Genomic DNA, 23405 nt, shown 5'->3' with positions numbered 1-23405 from the left:
TTATAGCTCGTAGAACAGTGAGCCAAAGGTGCCAGGATGGATTTCGAAGTGTGCATTCGTGCATGCTTTGTTTGGATGACAAAAGCCACAACCCCTTGAGGATGAGAAGAAGAGTTTGTGACTGTGCTATTTTTAATTTTTTCAGCTGTAGAAAAATGGTGTCGAATACACAGATGATACTGTCACTACAGCTTTTAACTGTACAGTAATTAATAATATATGTTAAGGTTTCAAGTTACTGACTTTAAAGTGATGATGAAAAATTGTCATCATTTCTACTTCATTTTTACTCAATGAGAGTCAATGGGGTCCAACATTGTTTGTACCCCAACACTCTTCAAAATATCTTATTTTGCAGAAAAGAGAAAGTCGTGCAGTTTTGGAATGACAAAAGGTTTGATTTAAGAAAAAAAATTTGGGGGTAATCTAACTAATGCATTTAGCTAGATATTAACGGATTGGAAATGGAATACATACTAAAAATACTGTGCAACATACATTGTGTTTTTAAAGTCACTGTGAAATCAAAATTGACCATTCTTGTTTTTTCATAATGATATATTGCCATATTTATTTTAAATGTTTTATCCATGCACATCATTATTTTCTTTCAAATTCATGTGCTCTCGTAATCTTTAATCAAAATTCCCCACCCTCTTGCAGCAACATCTCTTCTCTTCTCTGATGATGTGTTTATAGGTGTGAGGGGCGGGACAACCTGTCACTCACATGAGATCGACCAATAGCAAACCATAACCATCCAATCAATTCCTGGTTGACAAAATCAAGTCCCTGCCTACATTTTTTTTTTTTCAAATATACCACACTTTAAATGGGGTTAATGAAACACATTGTTGATGAATGATCTCAAATGAAAACAATAGCTTTGCATAATACAAGTTTGTGTAAAAAATATTAATTTGTCAAAAACTAAATTTGTTTGAGCACATTTTGATAAATAGACAGGTTAGTTATGCATGCAAAAATATGCATAATAGATATTATATAGTGTGAATGTAGTACATTCTAAAAATGTTATGTAATGTAAATGTAATTTACAATCATAAGCAAAGTACATACTTTCAGTGCGTAGCAGAAGTATGCGAATTGAGACACATTCATTCCTGACATGAAGACTTGAATAAACAAAGACTTTCCACAAACGACAGGTGTTTGCCGTCACAGACATCAAAGAAATGTCCAGAACTCAAGCATTGTGCTCGCAATCTGTCTCATGATATTTTCATGATGTTCTGACACATCAAACACATTTTAATGATCGACTGTGTAAAAATATCAGTGAAACAACAGGCTTTTCGTATGCAAAACATGGGCTAAATGGCTGTTTGAAACTGTCCCAAGCATATTTAAACAACAAAAACATGATAAATGGAAAGAGGTGGCTGTCGAGCCTTTGTCCACGCTTCAGCGAGCAATCTGTAGACTGGAATAATCACTCGCCGTGGTGCTGTGCCCCTCATCATACAGACGCAAAAAGGTCTGTTTAATGAAGATCCACTGTACCTCTGCTTTTGTTCCACATTCGTTTCAGACTTTATTCCACATGTGTTTAATTAGAGGGTTGGCTACAGACAGCTGTCCCCACAGACTCAGCCTATTGTCTAACACCTTTCTGTCATTCACAACAGCACAATGGGATAACTTCCTGTGAAATTAAAATGCACTCGATGGTTTTTGTATATTTTAAATGAAATTTGAATTTCAGTCTGTTTGGAAAATATTCAGTAGAGAAACATTTTAAAAATAGACACCTTGACCTGATTTTTCAATGTTTAATTAAGATTAATTAAGATTCTATTTCAATCTTTCTACTTCAAAATGTCATGTTTAATTTAATGCATTACTTGTAGTTTTTTTGTAATCATCTGAGAAATTACAGAGAGTGAAAATAGTTTTAAGTAAATCTTACACCATTTTTAGTGTATGCTTACCATAATGTACTAAGCTGGAATCAGATTGTGAAACCATAATACTTTAATATACTGTAGTACTATATTCACGTACCCTAAGGTATTATAAAGAATATCATGGTATTATCATCAGGTTATGTCAATATCATAACTACACTATTATTATAGCAAAAAGCCTTACAGTGCCTGATTTATTTATTTATTTTTAAGTGTGATTTGAAGGCATTTCTGACTTTCATGTTCATGTTTCGTATACCATACACAGTTAAATGAGAATATACAAATATGACTTTGACATCTTATCATAACCAGCTTATGGGATCCCCTAAAAAATTTAAATACGCATTTGACAAGGGCAGAAATCAACTTAGGGGCTTAGCAATGGCGCTGTTAATGAGATTACAGAATTTCCATGACAACTGTGAACTGGAAATGCTGGATTTAGGAACAATAAAGCTGTATTTTTTCTTTGATCAATTACAAATAAACACGTAAGGCCTTGGTATTCATGCGATCACTTTAATCTGACATCCAAAGGCAAACTCAACTTCATCTCAGATGCTTCCCCTAAAATTCATTTGGAGAAATAAAATCTTTTTATGTATAATCTTTTTAGATATGGGCCATTCCACAGAATTGGTGCAAACTGCTGTCCCAGAACCAAAAAACCCACTTAAAAAGCATTTAACTAATCAAATATTAGATGTTTACTAAGATCCTTATATTATCTATTGAATCCCACAATAATATTTAAAATATCAGTAAGCTTAATATACAATAAAACCATAATTTATTAGGTACTTTCAATTGGGAGGTGGCTGTCCTGAACCCCAACCCCTAAATTTAAACTTGTGAGAATTATATTTAAATAATTTTTGCAATATTTATTTTATATTTTCTTTGTAAATCATGAAACTTTATATTTAAAAATGTGTCCCGCATAGATAGGTACCCTCATTTTCAGGTGAATGTTTTTAAAAGTCTGAAAATCGGTGTGTAAAATCGGTGTGAAAATCGGACGTCCCTTTAAGGAACGTCACTACCAAACACCTTTTTTCTACAATTAAGCAAACTTTTTTGGATGTAATTCGATAAAAACATTTTTTAAGTATTTTATTATGTGAGGTTTTCTGTTAAGTTTTGTGTTTCCTTCTGTAAAATTCTGTAAAGTGATGTGGTCGCAACCAAAACATTACTGTCACTACTGAAAATGTGCAGTCAGAATTAACTGCACAATTACTAAAAATGTGTACCTTGGATATCATACAATTTGCATACATACAAAATTCGTGCAAAAAAAAATTTTTTTTTAAAGATGTTTCCAACTCTGACTTTGAACCAATTCTGTAGAATGGCCCATATACAAAGATGGTGCAGTCATATTACTATGAATGATAGAAAGCGCAACGCACAATATGGCGCGATAAGTTCAGACTTCTAAATAAAAGAGGTCCATACAGTCCAGCCTAAAAAAAATCAGCTTTTTGTAATGATTTGAGCATTTAGAAACCAAATGAATGAGACAGCTGTCAGATTTCATTGGTGATTTCAAATATGAAATTTAAGCTTGGTGAACAGCTTAGGACAATTGTACTTGCATGACTGAAATAGCTGCCTGAGAGGCGTTTTAAAGATTGCCACCAACTGAAATGACTTGGCTTAAAGAGACTTAGAGGACTAAAAATAGACACAAAGGAGTCAATTTTTAAGTATATCAAGTGTATAGAGTTGTAAACTGAATGTAGAGAGCAGCTCAGATCACGTGGAGAAAGGGCTCAGTTCATATCTATGATTAGCAGAAGCAAAGCAGAAATGTTCTTGCTGCCTACAAGAATCAGATGAGATTAAAGAGATCTCATTTGTGGTTTTATTTCCCAATGGTCTCTCTTGAAGGTTTTTTGTTTTGCCAAAGCAGGTCGATTAAGATCAATCGGCGATCATTACGAGCTTTGTTCACAAATGAAGTACGGGCTCTTTATAGCTCAATAATGCACCACAGATGGGCTAAGAGAGCACAAATTGTAATATGACATTCAAAACAGCTTCTCTTGGGGTCTTAACCAGAGTACACTGAGCCGTAGAAGGCATATAGAATCCCTCTGACTATGTTGTCTTGTTCCATTAGGGACGAGCTAAAAAAAAAAGCTTTATTAGTCTGTCACTCGGTCGACTCTCATAAAATCAATTTCCCATTTCACCTTACAAAAGAGAAAAAAAGCCTCTACATGCACTGAGAACAATATGTCCGATTTTCATTTCGCTTCAAACATAAGAACCATGTAGGAAGGGATTTGAGTCTTGTGGAACCCGAGGATATAGGGAGCAAGATAGCCCTCTCAAAAAAGCTTACACCAGGGGAGCAAATCACACCATTCGTCACAGAGATTCTCTCATTCTCGGGCAGGGTGTTCAATGCCAGGAAGCCATGTGTACTCAGACGAGTCTAATATTGCACTATGAGGGAGCCACCAAGAATGACCCTCTTGGGAGGAAGTTGGAGCCGTTTCAGGACGAAAAAAGAATAGTTGTTCGCACTTGTTTCAACCTCCTCCAGCATTTGTTTGCTAAAGGAAAAATGTGCACGGGTTTTGTGCTTTGTTGTGGGAACAATTCTGATCATAAATGCTTGTGGTTGCCAATTATGCCCAATCACAACCTTGTCCCTGCCAAGCTATTCAGTTCTAGCTGTAGTTGTTTCTCCATGCTTTTGTTGTAGCAAACACACTAAAAAAAAACTCTGATTACACAAATGTGCTCTCTAATCTTCGTCCAAGTTGAGCTTGATCCAACAACAATGCACTCACCAGTTTTTCAGACAAGCAAATTGGTCACTCTGAGTCACAAGTTCACTCATGCATATGCAAGATTTATTTCCAGGAAATGTTTAGCAACTTTTATTGGGCTGAGATGATAAGAGGTCATATGATGCACGAACAATGTGGGGTTTAAATCGAACTGCAAAATTTTAAACATAATAAGCAGTTGCCACAATAATGACAGAGTAAAGTTAGTTCAACGATGCAAAGTAAAGTATCACAGGGTTTTAAAGCTCTGCGTGTTTGGATGAGGATCACTAAATATGATTGCTATTCAAAGTGAATATGATATGCAATGATAGTTTCCCCCACCATGGCAAGCATCACGGGAGGTTGGCATTTCCAGATGCGGATGAAACATTTGTCGCCACAACACATGGAGCTTTGTAATGTCAGCCCAGTGTTATTGCGGTCCAGACGCGAATTCTCCAAACCTTCCCATTAAAATTCAACAAGCGCAGAACGCAGAATTAATGACTGCTGCACCAAACAACACAAACTACCACTGAGAGAATTGAATTTGAATTGAAAGTTTGGTACTGCATAGAATCAGAATCTAGAGCTGTTGAGAATAAAAATTAGCCTAAATGCTTGCTGGATTGAAGACAAAGCCGAACTTATATTCAAAAGCCTGCGGGACACCAAAGAGATAGAGGCTGAATCCATGATCAGTTGGTCTATCTAATCCTCCTCATCAATTAACGCCAGGTCCTGGCCTGTAGGCATCGAGATCCAGTCAACCATCCATTTTGAAGCAGATTGACAGGTATAATGGGGCAAACCCTAAGGTATGGGTGTACAAAGGAATTAAAATAATAGGGTCAATGTAAAAATCAGACAATCAGACTATCAAACTAAAACTACCCCTAAAATCAAAGGGAAATGAAAGGTTGATGTAAACCTAAAATTATTTGTAAAATCTGAATTTCTGATTTGCTGTCGTTCCAGGAATTCCAGATGGTAGCTCCAGGACCAACAAAGATATTGATCCAGGAACATGTTGAAATCACTGCAAGCTGAAGAAAATACACATATATACCAAAGTTGTGTTTCATTCAGAACATTCCTGAATTTGAATTGGTTATGAATTGAGGTAGCAAACATTATGCAAAATTGCAAATCAAATTCAATGTTAACTTGAATTTATATTCAAGAAATTCATCTAAATAATTATGATCATACAATTATATTTTTTAGTTTAATTTGTTTAAAGGTTTAATAAGCCTCATGGATGGAGAGAATAATAGGGATGGATGGATGGATGGATGGATGGATGCAGATGCGTTCTCACCTCAAACAATCGCAGGACATTGGCCACCATGATGGACACCGAGCTGCCTGACGCCCCTATCACGCCCACCACACGCTCAGGCTTGCGTATGATTGGTTGTTCGCCATTGGAGCAGCGGATGTCAGACGTGTCTTTCTGAATGAGAGCCTGGACAAATGTCAGAGACTGCTCTAGAGCGTAAGTGTCCCTGGAACACGTATCAAGAATCCGGGCCCCTAGTGTGATGTTGGGCAGTAGTTCTGGGTCACTGTTGATCTGGTCCAGTGCGTACAGCATGGCCTCCATCCGGTGGATTCCTTTCTCTTTCTTTATTTCTCCACACGGGACCCCTGCGGGACCCCTGGAATGGACTGGGAAAAGGCCTCCCAAGGTGATGTCTCCAGGGATTTTGATGGAATGTGGGTGCGAGTGGTGGTGAACCGATGAACACGGGCTTAGCCACACCCACAGAATCCACCAGAGGAGTGGCCATGTGGTAGATTGACAGCTGCTCCAGCTTAAAACCCGGATCATCCCGACCTGGTGGTTCAGTAAGAATGGAGGAGGGTGTGACGTCATAATGAATCAAACACGTTAGTGTTCATCCACTATCTGAGGAACCTGTAGGAGATAAACAAAAATATGAAGAAGAATAGGGGAGCACGTATTAGTGATGCTTTCTTTGACTAAACTAGGGCTAAACGATTGGGGGGGGGGGGTACATAAAAAAACTACATTAGAACTATAAAATTAATAATATTTCTGGCAGTCTTCATTTCTTTATTGCAATTTCCATATAAAAATGTCGGTTTTATTTTGATTAACCATGCAGCCATAACTCTAAAATATTAAACTCATGCAAGTGAGTAACCACCTAGCAACCCAGTCCACAAATTCATCCAAATTGTAACACACACAAAAATAAACATAATGAATCAAATTGGCAACCACCTCACATCAGTTGAAACTTTTAACTCTACATTCTTACAATGTGTCCCATTGAAATCAATGGATTCACAACATGCTCTTATGACAATGATTCAACAATAGTGTTTTATGGAAAAAAATAAGAGTAATTTGAATTTCTAGTACTCTCTAACTATTCATGCACAATGTATTACACATCATAAACAAGACCAGATCCAATATGCTTTAAAGAACGCAGGTTTCATTCTGAAAGCATCCACTGGGAAAGGCACTGCATTGAAACCCTGTGAATGGAGAGTGATATAGGCTGGCGTGTGGTGAAGCTCCAGGGAATGGATCCCTACTGCTCTGATGTGTACTGATTGTTAGACCAGCTGTGGTAAGAGTGCCTCTCCAAAGGGTTCAAAGTTCAATGGAAGATTGAATTTGCTCAGAAAGCAGCAAAAGAAAAGACAGAATTCAGCTATGAGAGAGACTGTAGCCAGTAGCTAAATCTTCAATACAAGAAAAGTTAACTTTGAGGTTGAGAGTGTGTAGAATATTGCTCTTATCTATAGGATGATCATACTGTTACTCAGAGATGCAAAAAAGAGTAATCCATCGGGAAAAGATGAACATACCTGTATATTAATGAAAAGACAAGATGAATCACCATGAGAATCAAGATGGTGCTTCTTCAATGATTTTGACTATAAACTAACAAGTTTATTTATAGATGCAACACATGAGAATTCTGTCACATTTGTCATTTTCCTGAATCAACAAATGTCATCCTCAGCATGTCTCTAATGATTTTGTTTCACACTGTAGCGTTCTGTGGAAATGACAGTGATGGAAACTACATTTTTTCCATCAATGGAAAAATGTGTCTTTGCTGAGACTAATTTCATACCAAGCATTTTATGCATCCTAAATAGAAACGATAAAAACAATTTATAAATAATATTTTCTTATTAAATAATAATATTTTACTATAAAACAGTATCTATTACAGCTTGACTTTAATGGAAATGACAATAAAATGTTCTATTCACAAGTGTTACTTTCATTTTTCTTTGCACATTTACATATGGCATTGTTTGATTATTTTTTTACTGTATCATTGGTCAAGTCAGATCACTTTTATTTTTATAGCGTTTCATACAATAAAAGGTGTCTGAAAGCAGCTTCAGAGTCATAAACAGGTAACAGGTAACAGAATTAATTGTGCAAACTTCATCAAATATGCATAGACAAATTCAAGTTCTGCCGTAAAGCAGCTGTAATCGCGTCGTTATTCAGCTCATTTCAGTTCAGTGTTGATTCAGTTCAGTTCAATAACTGTGAAAAGTTGATTCATTATGAAACAAACTCAATTTTGCTATAAAACAGCTCTACAGAAGACAGTAGTGTAATTATTCAGCTTCTACCGATAGTGTCAGAGCAGTCAAATCAATAATATTGCTGAATATTATGTTGGTAATTTCATTTTTTTTTTTTTTTTTTTGAATTTATTAGGGAAAATACAAATATAAAAGATATTAAAATTTATAATAAAATTATTATAATAATAAATATACCCTGGTGCTCGGACCCTAAAAAGGCATTTGAGAAGTAGCAAGAAAATTATGAAGGTAAAAAGCTTTAACAGATTTTTTAGCATCACCTTCCATACTAATTATTGAATCAGACTGCCAAAGTCAAACTCGTTTTTTTTTGCAGCACGCAGTCAACAGTACACAATAATTCCATTCCGAACACAAGCCATGGTTTATGTACGAGAGTGGAAGGATAAATCTTTGGGGCTGCATCTGACAGCTTTCAGAACCTCTTAGTAGAGAGGCATTACACTTTGATGAAAATTTTACATTACACTACTCCAGAGCACATCGCTGTAGCGAATGCATCTGCCTTTTGCTGCAGTTGCTTTGCGTTAGCTCAAAACTGCAACATCTACTCAGTGACAGGTGTTCAGCAGGAAACTTCAGATATCGAATGCTGGTGTTTCAGTTCTTTATGAGCCTTGATTGCATTTACAGTAGGAACTGGATATTGCATTTGCTTGGAGTAGCCTAATCAAATCCTAAACCCTTATGCTCTAAACGCCAGCTTCTCGTCCTGCCTGCCAAAGGCTTTTTCTCGCCTTGCCTTGCCTTTAAATTCATTCAGCTAACACAAATCAGATTGAATATAGAGCAAAGAAATAATTTGATACTGTTATCAAAAAATGTTTCCCCCTTACATGAGCTGAAGATGTGTGTGTAAAGTGCCAGAGCACCACATTGCTACTTCTGAAATTAAAAGACATATTTAATATTGCAAACTAATTGTTTTGAAAGTGGTTTCATTTCCTTTTGATTCCAGGCTGACACTTAATGGCAGAGGCACAACGTCAGGCGGTAATCGAAGGAGACAAGCTTTTCCCTGCGCTCTCTCTGGTAAATATCATTTTCACGGTGATAAAACATCATTTGAAGCTGTTAAACATAATGGGCTGTTTTAATAATCCATGGTGGCATCATCTAATCACAGTAATCACTGTTTGTGAAGGACCTCGCATGGTTGGCGCACACAGCACAGGGGCCGCATGCTGTAATGTGGCATCAAAATAAACTCAACACCGCTTTGTGCATTCAGACAAGGCGAACGGTTTTCACAGGACGCCTCCCAATGCTGATCCCATCTAAAGAAAGAGACAAACCTGTAAACAAGCAATAAAAGCCACCAATGAAAAACCAGCATGTTTATGAGGCATTTGAAAAGGGAGAGAAAAAACGCTTTCTAAATCATTTGCACATCAGAGGCAGCTAATATGACTAGCTGTAGCACTCAATAATAGAAGACTGTTATAATAGATTTCTGTCTTTCACTGAGTTTCTTTGCTTTTCCTTCAATATACGCAATTAACTTAAGTATTATATCACTAAGAACTTGAATTAAAGTAGAAACCTAATTATTAGGAATGGCCTCTGCAAAGGAAAATCATTAATTTCTTAACACAATTTCTTTAATCCCTCAGCCAAAAAAATAAAAACATTTCTGGTATTTTCATGTTCAACTAAAATCCCAATTTCATTTCGTAGTCTGTGAACAGAGGGCCCAGTTAATGCTTTTTAAAATTCATCAGCTGAAACTATTAATGCCCATTCGGGTGTCTGGGCTGGTGACAAATGGTGAGGTCATTCCCAGCGTGACATACTTACTCAAGATAATGTGATCACTCTTCAGAAATGAAGGGCTGGAATAATGGATAATACAACAAATCATTGGGGGCTTTTTTCCATCGTATTAGACCTAAATCGTGCAGCTGATATCCATTAGGAGCCGTTGGAGAGAAGTTTGAGAGAACTCGTTCTGAAATGATAGACCAGACGAAGTCAAAGTGACCTGCCACAAAAGAAGGTGTCACATACAGGAACTGTACCTGGATTAAGATGGACCATTCTGCAATAATGAGGTCAGCAGTTCGGATATAAGCTGAGGGTCTTTGCAATAGACTGTCCATGATAGTTGTAGCCGACACTGGGGGTATTTTGAAAACCCATTCATCTTCTTGTTACCTGGATATGAGGGTTCATTCAGGATATAATGGACAAAAGAAACTTTGGCAAATCCTACATTGCGGAGAAAACAAGCTACAGCAACAGCAAAATGTGGTCCAGTCTCAAATGCCGCCCAACATGAGCATACTTTGGTGATGTAATGATGCATAAAGGACAGGTAATAGTCCGCATCAGGCAAAAGGGCGAATCGAGGGTGCAAAAAGATCCCTTCAGAATCATAAAATGACAAATGAGACATGCTACGGCCTTGTTGGTTTCACTGACACGTACAACATTTGACCATCACAAGAAATGCACATCAAGTGACTGATTTGGGACAAGGCCTATAAAACCCAATAAGTTAACTCAACTCAAACCGATTGAGGAAACTGATTGCGGCAATACATATGAGTATTGTGAACTTATATATATTGAGTCATCAATATATATAAGTTCACAATACTCATATGTATTTATTTTTAAACTTAAATGGTTTGCCATAATCAGTTTCCTCAATCGATTTGAGTTGAGTTAACTTGTAGGGTTTTACAGTGTGTCATGCAACCAATGCTACACATACACAGCTTTTTGGTTACGGAAAAATGTTTTGTTGAATTTCAGAATTTGTGAAAAACTAAAACCATGATAAACTTGTAATGTCATATCTGGGCATTTCTGATACCAGGAAAACTTAAAGCAACACTAAGGAACATTTTTACCTTAAAACAATGTTTCCAAAATCGTATCAGTGGTTCATCAAGTCGTAACAGGGTGAAAGGCACTTCTGGATTCACTTTGCAGCCCTATATCTGCTATAACCACACTATGCAAGTTAGTAAAAACCGGGACGCGTTTCTGTAGTTCGAATGAGATATAAGAAAACTACAAATTTGACTTGCTTTAACGTCAAGCGTTACAATAGTCATTATACAGCGAGCGTGCGTGTAGTTCAAATGAGATATAAGAAAACTACAAATTTGACTTGCTTTACGTCAAGCGTTACAATAGTCATTATACAGCGAGCGTGCGTGCGACAGTAGGCAGCGGGTGGCGAAATTATTTACGACAGCGGTAATGGACAATTCCACTTCCAACCTGTAGGGCGACCGAAGAGGAAAAGTTCCTTAGTGTTGCTTTAAATATTACAACCAAGGTTAGGTTGGTTAGCCCCTGCTGGTAGACGCTAATACTACAGTGTTGGACACAAAAACATCTTCCTTCACTGACGAATTCAAAAGTAGCTGTTTCAAGGAGTTTTATTTATGTACTAAGTAGTTTTTCTGTTTGTCTCAGAGAGCTGCCTTGCTTTATTACAGAAGACTACCAGTCATGTGTGTAATGATTTCAGTCAGCTTAAATGGCATTTGTTTTATTGGGTTGACTAAAATGGGAAGAAAAAACTAAATAAATGTCAAGGTTTACATTTAATTCAGTAAGATTTTTTTCTTCAAGACCTATTAAACTGTCTGCTGCAGTCAAGTAGGAAAAGTAACACAAAACAGTTAACTAATATCAAATCTATGCATATATCGAATCGAAATATGATTAAAAATCGAGAATTGATTTTTAATCGAATTGTAACCTCAAAAATCGTGGTACCATTGCGAGGTACCAAAAGAGTCCCACCCCTATTTGTTTGTACTCCTTGCTTTGAATATTATGTTAAAAACTTGAAATAAAATACATACAAAACCGTAAAAATTATTTTCCCCATCTTCCTGACATCATGGCAGACGTCAAAAGCCACTACTGAAGATTTTCAGTCCTGTGTTGCCATCAGCCAATCAGAGTTATCATTACATAATTTTCTTGCTTCTCAACAATAATTAGTCTCACTATTTATGGCTTTTATGGCTCAGGTGGTTGGCAAAGAAAAAAAATCCTGCATATGGAACTAAAAATCACTTCTGTGAAGGATTTCACATGAACTCTTGCTGATTTTTCTTGGGCCATCTCACAGATCACACGCGTTAACAAACATAGATCACACACTGTGAATTCTTGACATTATGCGAGAGGGCACAGGGAGCAGATACAACACTTTTTGCAAACATCCCTGACGACACATGACATTGTGTTTACACAAACGGAAGACTTTTAAATGCTGACCTCTCATGCACATACGCATGACACAGCCAACAGGGGGTTCACTGTTGCAATGATAATTCAAAGAGACTCAACAGACCTCATAGCATGGATTAAGAAACTAGGAATTCATCCTACAGGACATGGAAAGCAGATAAAAGGAGCTTCAGACAACTGCACAAAAGAGCACAAAAGTCATCTATATTGATATGGTTGTCAAAGCCTTACAAGAGCTACTTAACTCCTCTTTTGTGCAATCATGATGGACACGTCAAGGCCTATATGAATATCTACATTATGAAATAATGCATCCAATACTGTTAATGCAGACCTATGTCCTTTCCAATGCTTATACACATCATGTGCTCACTACACTAAATTTGCATAATAGAGACACATCAAGTAAACAAAATCCATACAGGATTAAAGATGTATTGATAAAATGATCAGAATGGCTTTTCCCAACAGAGAAAAAAAAATTAAATCCCAGCCCATTTCTTTCCATTATGTTTGCCCAAAATCTTGAGCTTGCTCTGTTGACTAAATGCAAACAATGTGGAATATCTGCAATTTCAGCAGCATTTGAATGCCAGTATCATTTACAGTCACTATTGAATTTGAGAAAGGCGTATCACATTCTAACATAAAATACCTATAAAACATGATAGGAATGCCAGAAGTTTCAGAACAGTTGAATAAAGGGTAACACTTTATAATAATGTCCATCAATCACATTAACAAACATTATTTAATTATATAATGCTGAACATCTTTAATGTCGAATTAAAAATGTAATAAAAATTTGATTCATATATTTTATGAACTAATCTGTTAAGTAAGGCTTATTTACCTCTACAAAAAAGTACTATGACACAGTGATGTTATTAGATAATAGTAAATAATACAAATGATACTGAATGCTGATTACTTACCATATTCATTTACCATATACAAGGCACAGTATGTAGGCTACATTGCATTCCAAGGTACTTCAAGGGATACCATTCTTTGTCCCAAAAAAACTATTTCCATGGTACAATATCCTAAGCATATTCAGTTACACTTTATTTTCAGTTGTCATTGTTACATTGTAATTATATATTTATGTACTGAGTAATATTAACATGAAGGCTACTTACTATAGGTTAGGGTAGGATTAGGGTTTGGTTTTGGGTTAGTTGCATAGCCTAATTATGCATAATTTACTGTTATTACTATGGTAAGTACATGTAGCCTAACATATGTAACAAGAACATGTAGCCTAAAATAAAGTGTTACCGCATATTCCAATAGCATGGAATTCACATTGTACTTCAAGGCACTTCATAATATCATCATAGCATTGTCCAAAAGCATAATACCATGGTAGCTTGACGTGGTAGGCTACTGTATGATTGATATTTCATCAATTTACTAGGTTACTCCATTTACATAGTTTCTTGGAGTAGCTACCGTGTTGCATGAATTAAAAAAAGAAAAGGAAAAAGGTAATAAAAACATGATAATACCATGGTACTTTTTGTCCGTCCATTGTAGCCTATCATGTTTTAACGACTTAAAAAAAAAACTGACTGAAAACCGAATAAACTTTGTGGGCGCGCGCGACAAACGACATGTGTTAAAGCTTAACTACACGACAAAAACTTAGATTTACAACATAAACATCATTGTCCGATTATTTTACCTGTTCATCCTGATGCTGAACTTTCTCCAAGTCTGTCGAGACATCCACGACTTCTCCTCAAACGCTCGAATACATTACGACTCACTCAAACCACCTGCAGATTTAGGCATTTGTTTAGTTCTCCTATGACCTATTGAGATCACCTGTGACCTGTTTAAAGAAAGCCGGAGCTCTTTTCCATTGTTTCATTCATTCAGTGTTGCGTTCCTCAGTTCTGTCCGCGTTCTCGCCTCGCTCTGTGTTTTCACCATGAAATGATATTCATATTGAACATGCAGTATTTCTGAACACTGTGCCGCTTCTAATCTCTATCAAATCTCCTAAAAGCTCGATTCCCCTCCCTTCCTCTCGCTCTGTCGCTCTCGAAATGTGTGTGTCTCTCCCTCTCTCTCTCTCTCTCTCTCTCTCTCTCTCTCTCTCTCTTTTCACTCCACGTATGCTGTCATGCAGTTTGTGTTGGTCTCTCTACCCCTCATGTTCAGTTTGGGGAGTGTTGCTGTTTATTTTCATCTTTTTTATTGTAATTTTGTTTTGCAATATATTTTGCTAGGGACCTCAAGCAATGGAGTTACATTTATGCAAAATGCATGAGTAGGCTATTGTGGTGGGGAAAAAAGCTTCAATACTAATATTTGTTTACTGGGTTTTGATTAGCTCGCACATCTATTGAAATTTCAGATGATTTAGATGGTAAAAAGTCTAGTTTAAAACATGTGCTATGGCAGGGGTCACCAAACTTTTTTCTGTGGGGGCCACATTATCGTTCCTGACTGTGATGGGGGGCCGGGGCCGGGTCAGCTATATAACATAGAATTGTATGACCCAGACCAAAATGACCACCAGCAGGCCTCATTGTGTAGTAGAGATTACTAGCCTGGCACAGCCATCCCCACTACTATATCCACACTACTATATCAACACTTGATTCCTGGCACATATTTGTTTATCTTTACTAGTGGTTTGCAAAAGTTGTAATCGAGTCTTCACACTTTGTTTTATTTAAAGTTATTCTTCACAAATATTCGTTGGTCCACTGTTCTTTGAAAACTCTGCACTCTCTTTTAGGGGTGGAACGGTACACAGAAGTCACTTTTCGGTTCATACCTCGGTTCAGACATCACGGTTGGGTACAGTGAAGGGAAAAGCAAAACAAAAATGCAGAAGGCTTGTGCATGTCTCAGGCTGGACCACCAAAAGAAAAATAAATGTCTTAAGCCTTGTATTTTTTTTTAAATAAGTTTTATTAATAAAGTAAAGGCATAGAACCATTTTATTTGTAGTGCACTGACAATAGTTTTATATAATTAGTTCATTAATTCAATGAATAAAAATACCTTGATATGTTTGGTAATTGTACCTGAATTAATTGAAAATTAATCTGCTACATTTCAGATTAATATATTTGTTTTCCTTAAAAATGTAATTAACAGTAACTTAAACACTTTGCAGTTTGAATGATGTCCTGCATAAACTAGACGGAGTATGTTTTTATGTTTCCACTGTTCGATCGCGGCCGCGCCACACACACACACACACACACACACACACACACACACACACACACACACACACACAAATATAAGTAAACACTTTACGACTTTTCGATCGCGCCCACACCTCTCTCTCAACATATTCCAGCATTGCAATCTTTACACCGCGGCCTGCTTCAGAGCTTCAGAGCAAAGGCGGAGCTACAGATTAGGTGTCCCTAAGAATCCGCGTATCTAACAGTAGTTCCGCATTACATTAATTAAATTGCACGCAAGTTTTATTTATTTTTATACCGTGTATTCTCCGTGTAAATGTATGCACCAAACTGTGACGCCCGTACCGTCCATGACAACCTTTGGGGATTGCCTCATAGGGCCGGTTCAAGTAGTGGGGGGCAGAGGGGCTGGGGGGCCAGTCAAAGGGGGGTGGCGGGCCTGAGTCGGCCCGCGGGCCTTAGTTTGGTGACCCCTGTGCTATGGTATTAGAAGTGTACTTTTACATTTCTGCATATAACTTTCTTAAATAATAATGTAACCAAGCAAAACGTACTTAAAAAAACACATCTACATACAGCTTAATAATTTATTTATTTTCTTTTTTAATCATGAATATTATTAATTTTTTTTTAGGGTTACTCCATTTGACTCAAACAAAATATATTTTTCGCTCCTTTGTGTCCTCTCTCTGTTTTATGGTTTTCTTGTCAATTTACAACAAAACGGCTTACAGCATCTTGGTTATGCTATACAATTAAATGCATTTTAACAGATTTATAGATGCAGAGAAAAAAAATCATGTCATTTTATGCAAGCATAAAAACATTAAATGGTAAAGTCAATCTCCACAGAACTTAATAGAGCATGTTATGTGCTGTACATTTGTAATATTTATTCATTGCAAGAAACAGATTTTTTAAAAATCCACATTAAGAGTTTGGTTCAAATCTTTGTGAAAAAAACTCACATTTATAAATCAAGAATCATTTATAAATCAGATAAGATCCTGCTGTATATAACATTATTAAAATGTATTAATTTATTCAATAAGCATCTGCTAGTACTACACATATGCAAGTAGATAATATTTGGCACATGTGCATTTACATATGTGTCAGTAGAGAATGGGTTTTCCCAACTGAGACTTATTGAGATTTTTCTTTGCCACTTTCACCTTTGACTTGTTCACTGGGGGCATCGAGGCTCTGTAAGGCTGCTTTGAAAAAAAAAAGTATTGTGAAAAGGATTATATAAATAAAACTGAATGTCAAATTATGCTAAAAAAAAAAAACTATTAGTATTCCCTTTGGATTTTCTTTTTGTGATTCAGTACCTTTAACAACACCGTCTGTTCACTTCAGCCTAACCGGCGTGACATCCTGTCAAAAGCAGAAAAATCTCTCACCTATAGTGGCTCCAGGTTGAGCAAATACACAAAACTGAATAAAAACCATCTGTTTTCTGTGTAAACGCTGAATTGATGACTTTAAAACAACTGCACTGTATCATCAGCCAGAAAGCCAGACTTTGCCATCCAAAAGCTAAAATGAGGTCTAAATGCTGATTTGCAGGAATTATTGAATTAAATCTGCATATAGAGATACAAACCAGAAGCCAGGCTTAACTCTAGACCGTATTTCGCTCCATGGAATATTTGCAGGTCAAAACTGACATGGGATATAATTTGATGCATATTGTCTGTAAAAAGTTCGTCAGTAAAATATATAGGCCTATTTAAGATAATTTAGATATTTTGGATGTACTTAGTTTGGGGACAAATTGGATGCTAAATTCTATAAGGGACATTTAGAGATGCCCTTATTTGGAAAACATGATTAATAATTAAAGAATACTCTTCTAGACTTTAAAAATGCAAAAGGTTCTCTTTTCGAATATAATTGAGGTTTGGTTAAGTCAATGCCTTCATTTAGTTTATGTAACCTAGGGCTGTTCCAGGGAGGTTGTCACTGATAGGTTCACTGTAAATCCATTTAGACAAAAACATCTGCTAAATGGCATCTTGCCATTTTTTTCCCTACCAAATTACATTTGAACATGCACATAGTTTACATTGTCTGTCATGACATTTAGAGACAACAGATGGGGAATTAACTTAAAAACATATTTTTTTTATTACATAGAGTATGCGGGTATTACAGGTTTTCTGAATAAAACACTAAACCTCATTCTCTGAACCAAATTCTCAATAGCCTACACAAATTTGTCGAATAAAACTCATGCACCCTTTTTGCAAACACATTCTCACTCACTAAAACACATATCGCACTGTGATGCACTTGTGTTGCAAAAGGCTAAAAACAGGCAGGCAAACGTTAAACACAACTACAACACAGTAGTCATTGTTCACACACACACAACGACACACAATTGTTCACACTTATTTCTAATGTGATCAAACACGTCATGCACAGTGCACATGTGAATGTTGAGACCAACAAAAGATGGACAACAATCTGAAAAGAGAGTATGTGTTAGAGGTGGTGGACGAGACGAGGAGGAAGAAGATGAGGACGAGAAAGAGGAAGATGTGGACAGTGTGGTCAAGGCTGGATCCGGCACACAAGGGTTTTTCCCTTTGCCTGGCAAGAGACGACATTGCCTGTGATGTGGACAAAGTCCGACCCAGAACAAAGACGTGATGCTGAGGCAGAATGAATCTCTCACTGACTTTGATTTTGCAGTCGCACAACTGTAAAACAGTCATTTTTTAACCTTTTGGGCTTTTGCAGTTGGACTACTGTATTTTTACAGTATGCAATGCTGAACGTACAGACATTCCGTTAAATTCAGTACAATACTTGTAGTGCATTTATTCACCTTACTACTGTAAGTTGTGATTACTACATTGATTGATTACTTACAAAATTTGTTTACTATTACAATATACTTTTTTCTGTAACTGCATGCTTTAGATGCTGTGTTCTCCATTTTTTTATGTAGTGTCTAATGAAAGATCTGTAGTGTGTATAATATTGACTCGCTGAGTGTAGATCTGAAAGCATTATTTGATTTTGAGCACAGATAAAAAATTGATATTGCCCAGACAGTCAGATGTTCTCTGAATGTAGTGTGAAGATTTGGTTTTGTGTTTAAGGTTTTGAGAAAGTGGGTGATTGTTTCGAGAAATGTGTTTTAGCAATTCAGAAAAACTGTAATACCAGTGTCTGGGGTGACGCTGTTACGAATACTGCTCGGAGATGTCACTGTGAGATGCAAACACAAGCTTTATCAAGTGTAATCCATAAAACAGGCATAAGGTCAACACCACAGAGCAAACCATCCAGATAATAACAAAAGTCCAAGGTACAGGCAAACAGGGAAATCCAGTGAGGCAGAAGAACAAGACCATGGCACGGACATCAGAAGTAGAGCTCAGAAATGCAGTCTAACACCAACAAGATTTCGCAAAGTGTGAGTGGAAACACACTTATAAAGGCCAACATTTACCAGCCAATGACACACAGGTAGAAGTGATCAAACAATAATGAGTCCAGGAAATGGGTTATGGGAATTGTTCATGATGGGAAAGCAAAGGAGATCATGGGCACTTCAGCTGGTGGATGTAACAAACACATTACAAGTAACATGAGTAATCAGATTACTTTTTTTCAAGTAACACATTCATTTGAAATTTACACTAACATATCGGAGATACTTTTTCACATTTATTGACTGACTTTACATTTTCTTCAGCCTGAGGCTTATTCATTTTACTTTAGGTGTGAAAGAGCCTTTACATTTGCCAGATGTAAAATTATGTTTAGGTTTATGTTTTAAATTTATGTTTTATGTTATATTACTTATGTTTTTTGGTTATTAAAAACAAACAAGCAAGCCCAGCCAAGGTGAGAAAAAGTTACGGAAAAGTAACGTAATGCATTACTTTCTATACAAAATTATCTAAATATCGCAATTAGTTAATTTTTTAGGGAGTAATGCAATATTGTGCATTACTTTTAAAAGTAACTTTCCCAAACACTGGTTAATACAAATTTTCCCTTTTAATATAAAATAGCAAACCAAATTTTAAAACAATTATTTAATATGACCAAAGACACCTTAATGATGGAAATAACACTTACTTCATGGGAAAAATATAGCAAAAAAGCAGATGCATTTTAAGGTAGAGATCAGCATTCTTCTGTGAGTCCATGCATAAGTAATTCAAGTGTTGTATTTTTAGTGCAATAAGGAAAATGTGCAGGGTCTGAAGACATTAAAGTTGCATAAACTCAAGGGGGATGTTCCAAGACCTGGAACCACCCGCTTAACACGGAAGCAGCGGATCATGGTTTTCCATGGATAAAAAATCTGTTGGAGAAATATAGCACAAAAACGCGTTTCAAGCAAAACATTTCACCAAATAATAATAAATTGGATAATGAAACAACTGATATAAGATTTAAAATAAAGTGTTTGATAAAGTGATGAACGATGTGGTTCCTCTAAGTGTGTGAACTTGAGGAGAACTGACTTCATGCATCCACCAAGTTAATACAAAAGAAAAAGAAAGTCAGTTCTTCTGAGAAAAGCTCTAGCAGCATTTATTTGCCACTTCAATTTTTACATTTTACACAAGTACTTTTTGGGGCTGCTGTACATCTGATCTACTGGATGAGCACATTAAATGCGTTTTAAGACACATGTCCTGACTCTGAAATGTGGCTCTTCCAGAAAATAACCAGTAAGTAACTGGGTTCGATGGTGGGCTCAAAACCTATACCTTTATCTCTCCAAACATGCCAGCAAAAAGTGTCTGAATTATTCAGTGGCAATTAGAGCACCAAACCAGCAACAGAAAGGATCCAGATCAGTTCACACTCTTTATTTTCATTGATAACAAGTGCTTGAAATGGAAAAAATAGCTGTTGGTTCTCCCCTTATTTGTTTAGCCTATTCTATCAAACGTCATTCTACCAAAATCTTTGAGGCCAGCATAACTTCACATGCTATGACGTTTCTGGCCTAGAATATAATTATAATAAACACTAATGATGTTGAAAATGTTTGAGTCTCTGCCCACTAGCGTTTCCCAGAGATATCAAGGCTACTTTTCTCTTTTACACACATTACTAAAATTAGCATAATAAGGCCCAGATTTACTAAACAGGGCAAATTAGTGTGTGAACGCAATCCCATAAAAAGTTCTACGCGCGATCTACTGGCGACGAGCAAATTAAAGAACAGATGCAGCCAGACCATTTCCATAATGACCAACACAATCTACCAAGAGCAGCGCAAATTAGCATCTGGTTTAAGGCATGCTTTTTTTTGGGCGTAAAATAATAGCGCAAATACCAGTAAATTGACTAGCGCAAACCTTAGTAAATCACCTTGATGATTCATTTAAATACTCTCCTCCAATAAATTTTGCATCTGAAAGGGAAACTCCAACAAATGCATTTGCAATAAGGTCAGCCGCAAAATTAACCCTGTCCACACCTTTTCAGCGCAAATTTTTCACTGCGTGTCTTAAGTAAATCCTGACAGTAGTTTTTAACGGCAAAAGAGGGTTTGCGCTGGCGCAAGCTGTTAGTTAATCTGGCCCTAAGTGCACAAACTTTTCGTTGCGACTGGCTTGACCGGAGTTCGGCACTCAGCGTCCAGTTTTGATACGCCATGTCAAGTTATAAATAGCAAAATTTACTTTTACATATATTTGAACATAAATGTGTGTTGGCAGTGTGTGTACACAACAACCCAATAATGGTAAAAATCCACCCACTCATTTTTTTAATCCCCATAAATCATAAATCATAGTCGTTTCCCCTCTTTTTAAAAATATATATATATTTTTTTATTGCATTTTAATAAGAACAAAACATAATTTACATACAGGAGTACATAAAACCATAAAGCCAAAGCCAACAAAAGAAAAAGAAACAAAAAACTTGTACCTATTAAACAGCTGTCTAGTTTTTCTTGCTTTTAAGTTTTTACATTTGGATATGGTTTCTAAATATATTTTAATATCAATTTTAAATTGTTCAACTTTGACCCCTGACCCCACAGTCCGCCATGTTTATCTCCTTGCCAGAGCATTTAACAGCAGCATTCAAGTAAGAAACTTATTAAAGCTACTTAAGTTATTTAAACCCCGAAATCAAGAGCAGTGAGGGATTTTCTGTTTTTCTTTTGTTGTTTGATTCATAAGAACTGACAGAACTGAATGTGTTTATGTGAACTTTGAAAACCATATATCCTAAGTTTAGACTAATATGGCTTTAAAACCATATTGTCACCAATTTTATCATCACATTGGTTACCTATAAAGTTCCGTATTAATTACAAGGTATTGCTAATGACTTATAAAGCCCTAAACGGCTTAGCTCCAGTCTATTTAACGGATCTTCTATCGCCCTATAATCCATCGCGCTCTTTAAGATCACTAAATTCGAGGCTTTTGGTCATACCTAGGATATCCAGATCCACCAAAGGAGGGAGATCATTTTCACATTTAGCTCCAAAACTCTGGAATAGCCTTCCTGATACTGTTCGTTGCTCAGATTCGCTCTCCCAGTTTAAAACTAGATTAAAGACGCATCTCTTCAGCCAGGCATTCATATAATATTTTAATCTTACAGTTAAATCCGGTCTATACTTCATAAACGCCAGAGGAGAACTGGCCCCCGACTGAGCCTGGGTTCTCCCAAGGTTTTTTTTTTCTCCATTAGGTCACCTGATGGAGTTTTTCGGTTCCTTGCCACTGTTGCCTTTGGCTTGCTCAGTTGGGGATACTTAAATTGATTAATCGATTCAACAGTGCTATTGATCTGCATTACCAAACGTGGATGTTTTACACCAGAAACAAACACTGATGTACTATTTTATTTAATACTGTGAAGCTGCTTTGATACAATCTGTATTGTGAAAGGCGCTATATAAATAAAGTTGACTTGACTTGACTTGACTTAAAACGCATTCAACTTTACTTTACTTAAGTACTGTAATGTCACGTGAGAGTGACCGCGATAGAGATGATAGTCAAAACCAAACAGATTTTTTAGTTTTTGGCAGAGTCTCTGAGGCAGGAGTTGTAAAGGCTCCGCCCTCCTCTGGAAAGAGGGGCGGGGAGCAGCAGCAGCTCATTTGCATTTAAAGATGAAAACGAAAACAGCATATTTATCCTTCCACTCAAAAATGCATTTACAACATGCTATAATAAATGATCTATGGGGTATTTTGAGCTGAAACTTCACAGACACATTCTGGGGAGTGGGGACACCTGAGACTTGTATTGCATCTTGTGAAAAGAGGCATAAAAGGTCCTCTTTAAAAAGAGGCTTTCTCAAGGTGTTCCATTCATTTGTGCTCAAGTAAATGCGTTGGGCGCGAGTAGGCCCTATTATCCTTAAGTCAATATTTGACTCATTTTTGTAGAGATTTACTGAATTTCGACATGAGTAAAAAGCCCTATCACGCATAATCATGATGAATATTGTTTTCATTATCGACCATTTGTGCCACTTGCACTCTAGTACTCAGCGTGTCCAGGGAAAGAATGAGTCAAGCTGTGTGAGAGACATGGGAAGCATAATCCCTTTTAAAAGTTCATAATTTTTTACCTAACTACACAAGTTTATTTCCGGCTTCTGTGGCGATCGACCCAACAGGGAAGTTTCTCAGACCTTCCGTCACTTTCTGGCAAGGTTCTCTCAAAGTA

At 36.6% G+C, this 23405-nt stretch overlaps 1 protein-coding gene across 1 annotated transcript in view; it reads right to left on the bottom strand.

The window, feature by feature from the left end:
* Window positions 1-14665, bottom strand: part of grm6a (glutamate receptor, metabotropic 6a) — a 68795-nt gene extending 54130 nt beyond the window's left edge. Inside the window, exons 1-2 of the mRNA XM_081349651.1 lie at window positions 14235-14665; window positions 6039-6638 (exon numbers count right to left, since the gene is read on the bottom strand). Of these exons, the coding sequence (XP_081205777.1) occupies window positions 6039-6596 (558 nt within the window). The 5' untranslated portion in view covers window positions 6597-6638; window positions 14235-14665. The remainder of the gene's footprint in view (window positions 1-6038; window positions 6639-14234) is intronic.
* Between the last annotated feature and the right edge of the window lie 8740 nt (window positions 14666-23405).

Source organism: Scardinius erythrophthalmus (genome assembly GCF_964197995.2).
Source record: "Scardinius erythrophthalmus genome assembly, chromosome: 20".
NCBI lineage: Eukaryota > Metazoa > Chordata > Actinopteri > Cypriniformes > Leuciscidae > Scardinius > Scardinius erythrophthalmus.
The sequence above is the reverse complement of the archived record's forward strand: the minus strand, read 5'-3'. Positions and strand labels throughout refer to the sequence as shown.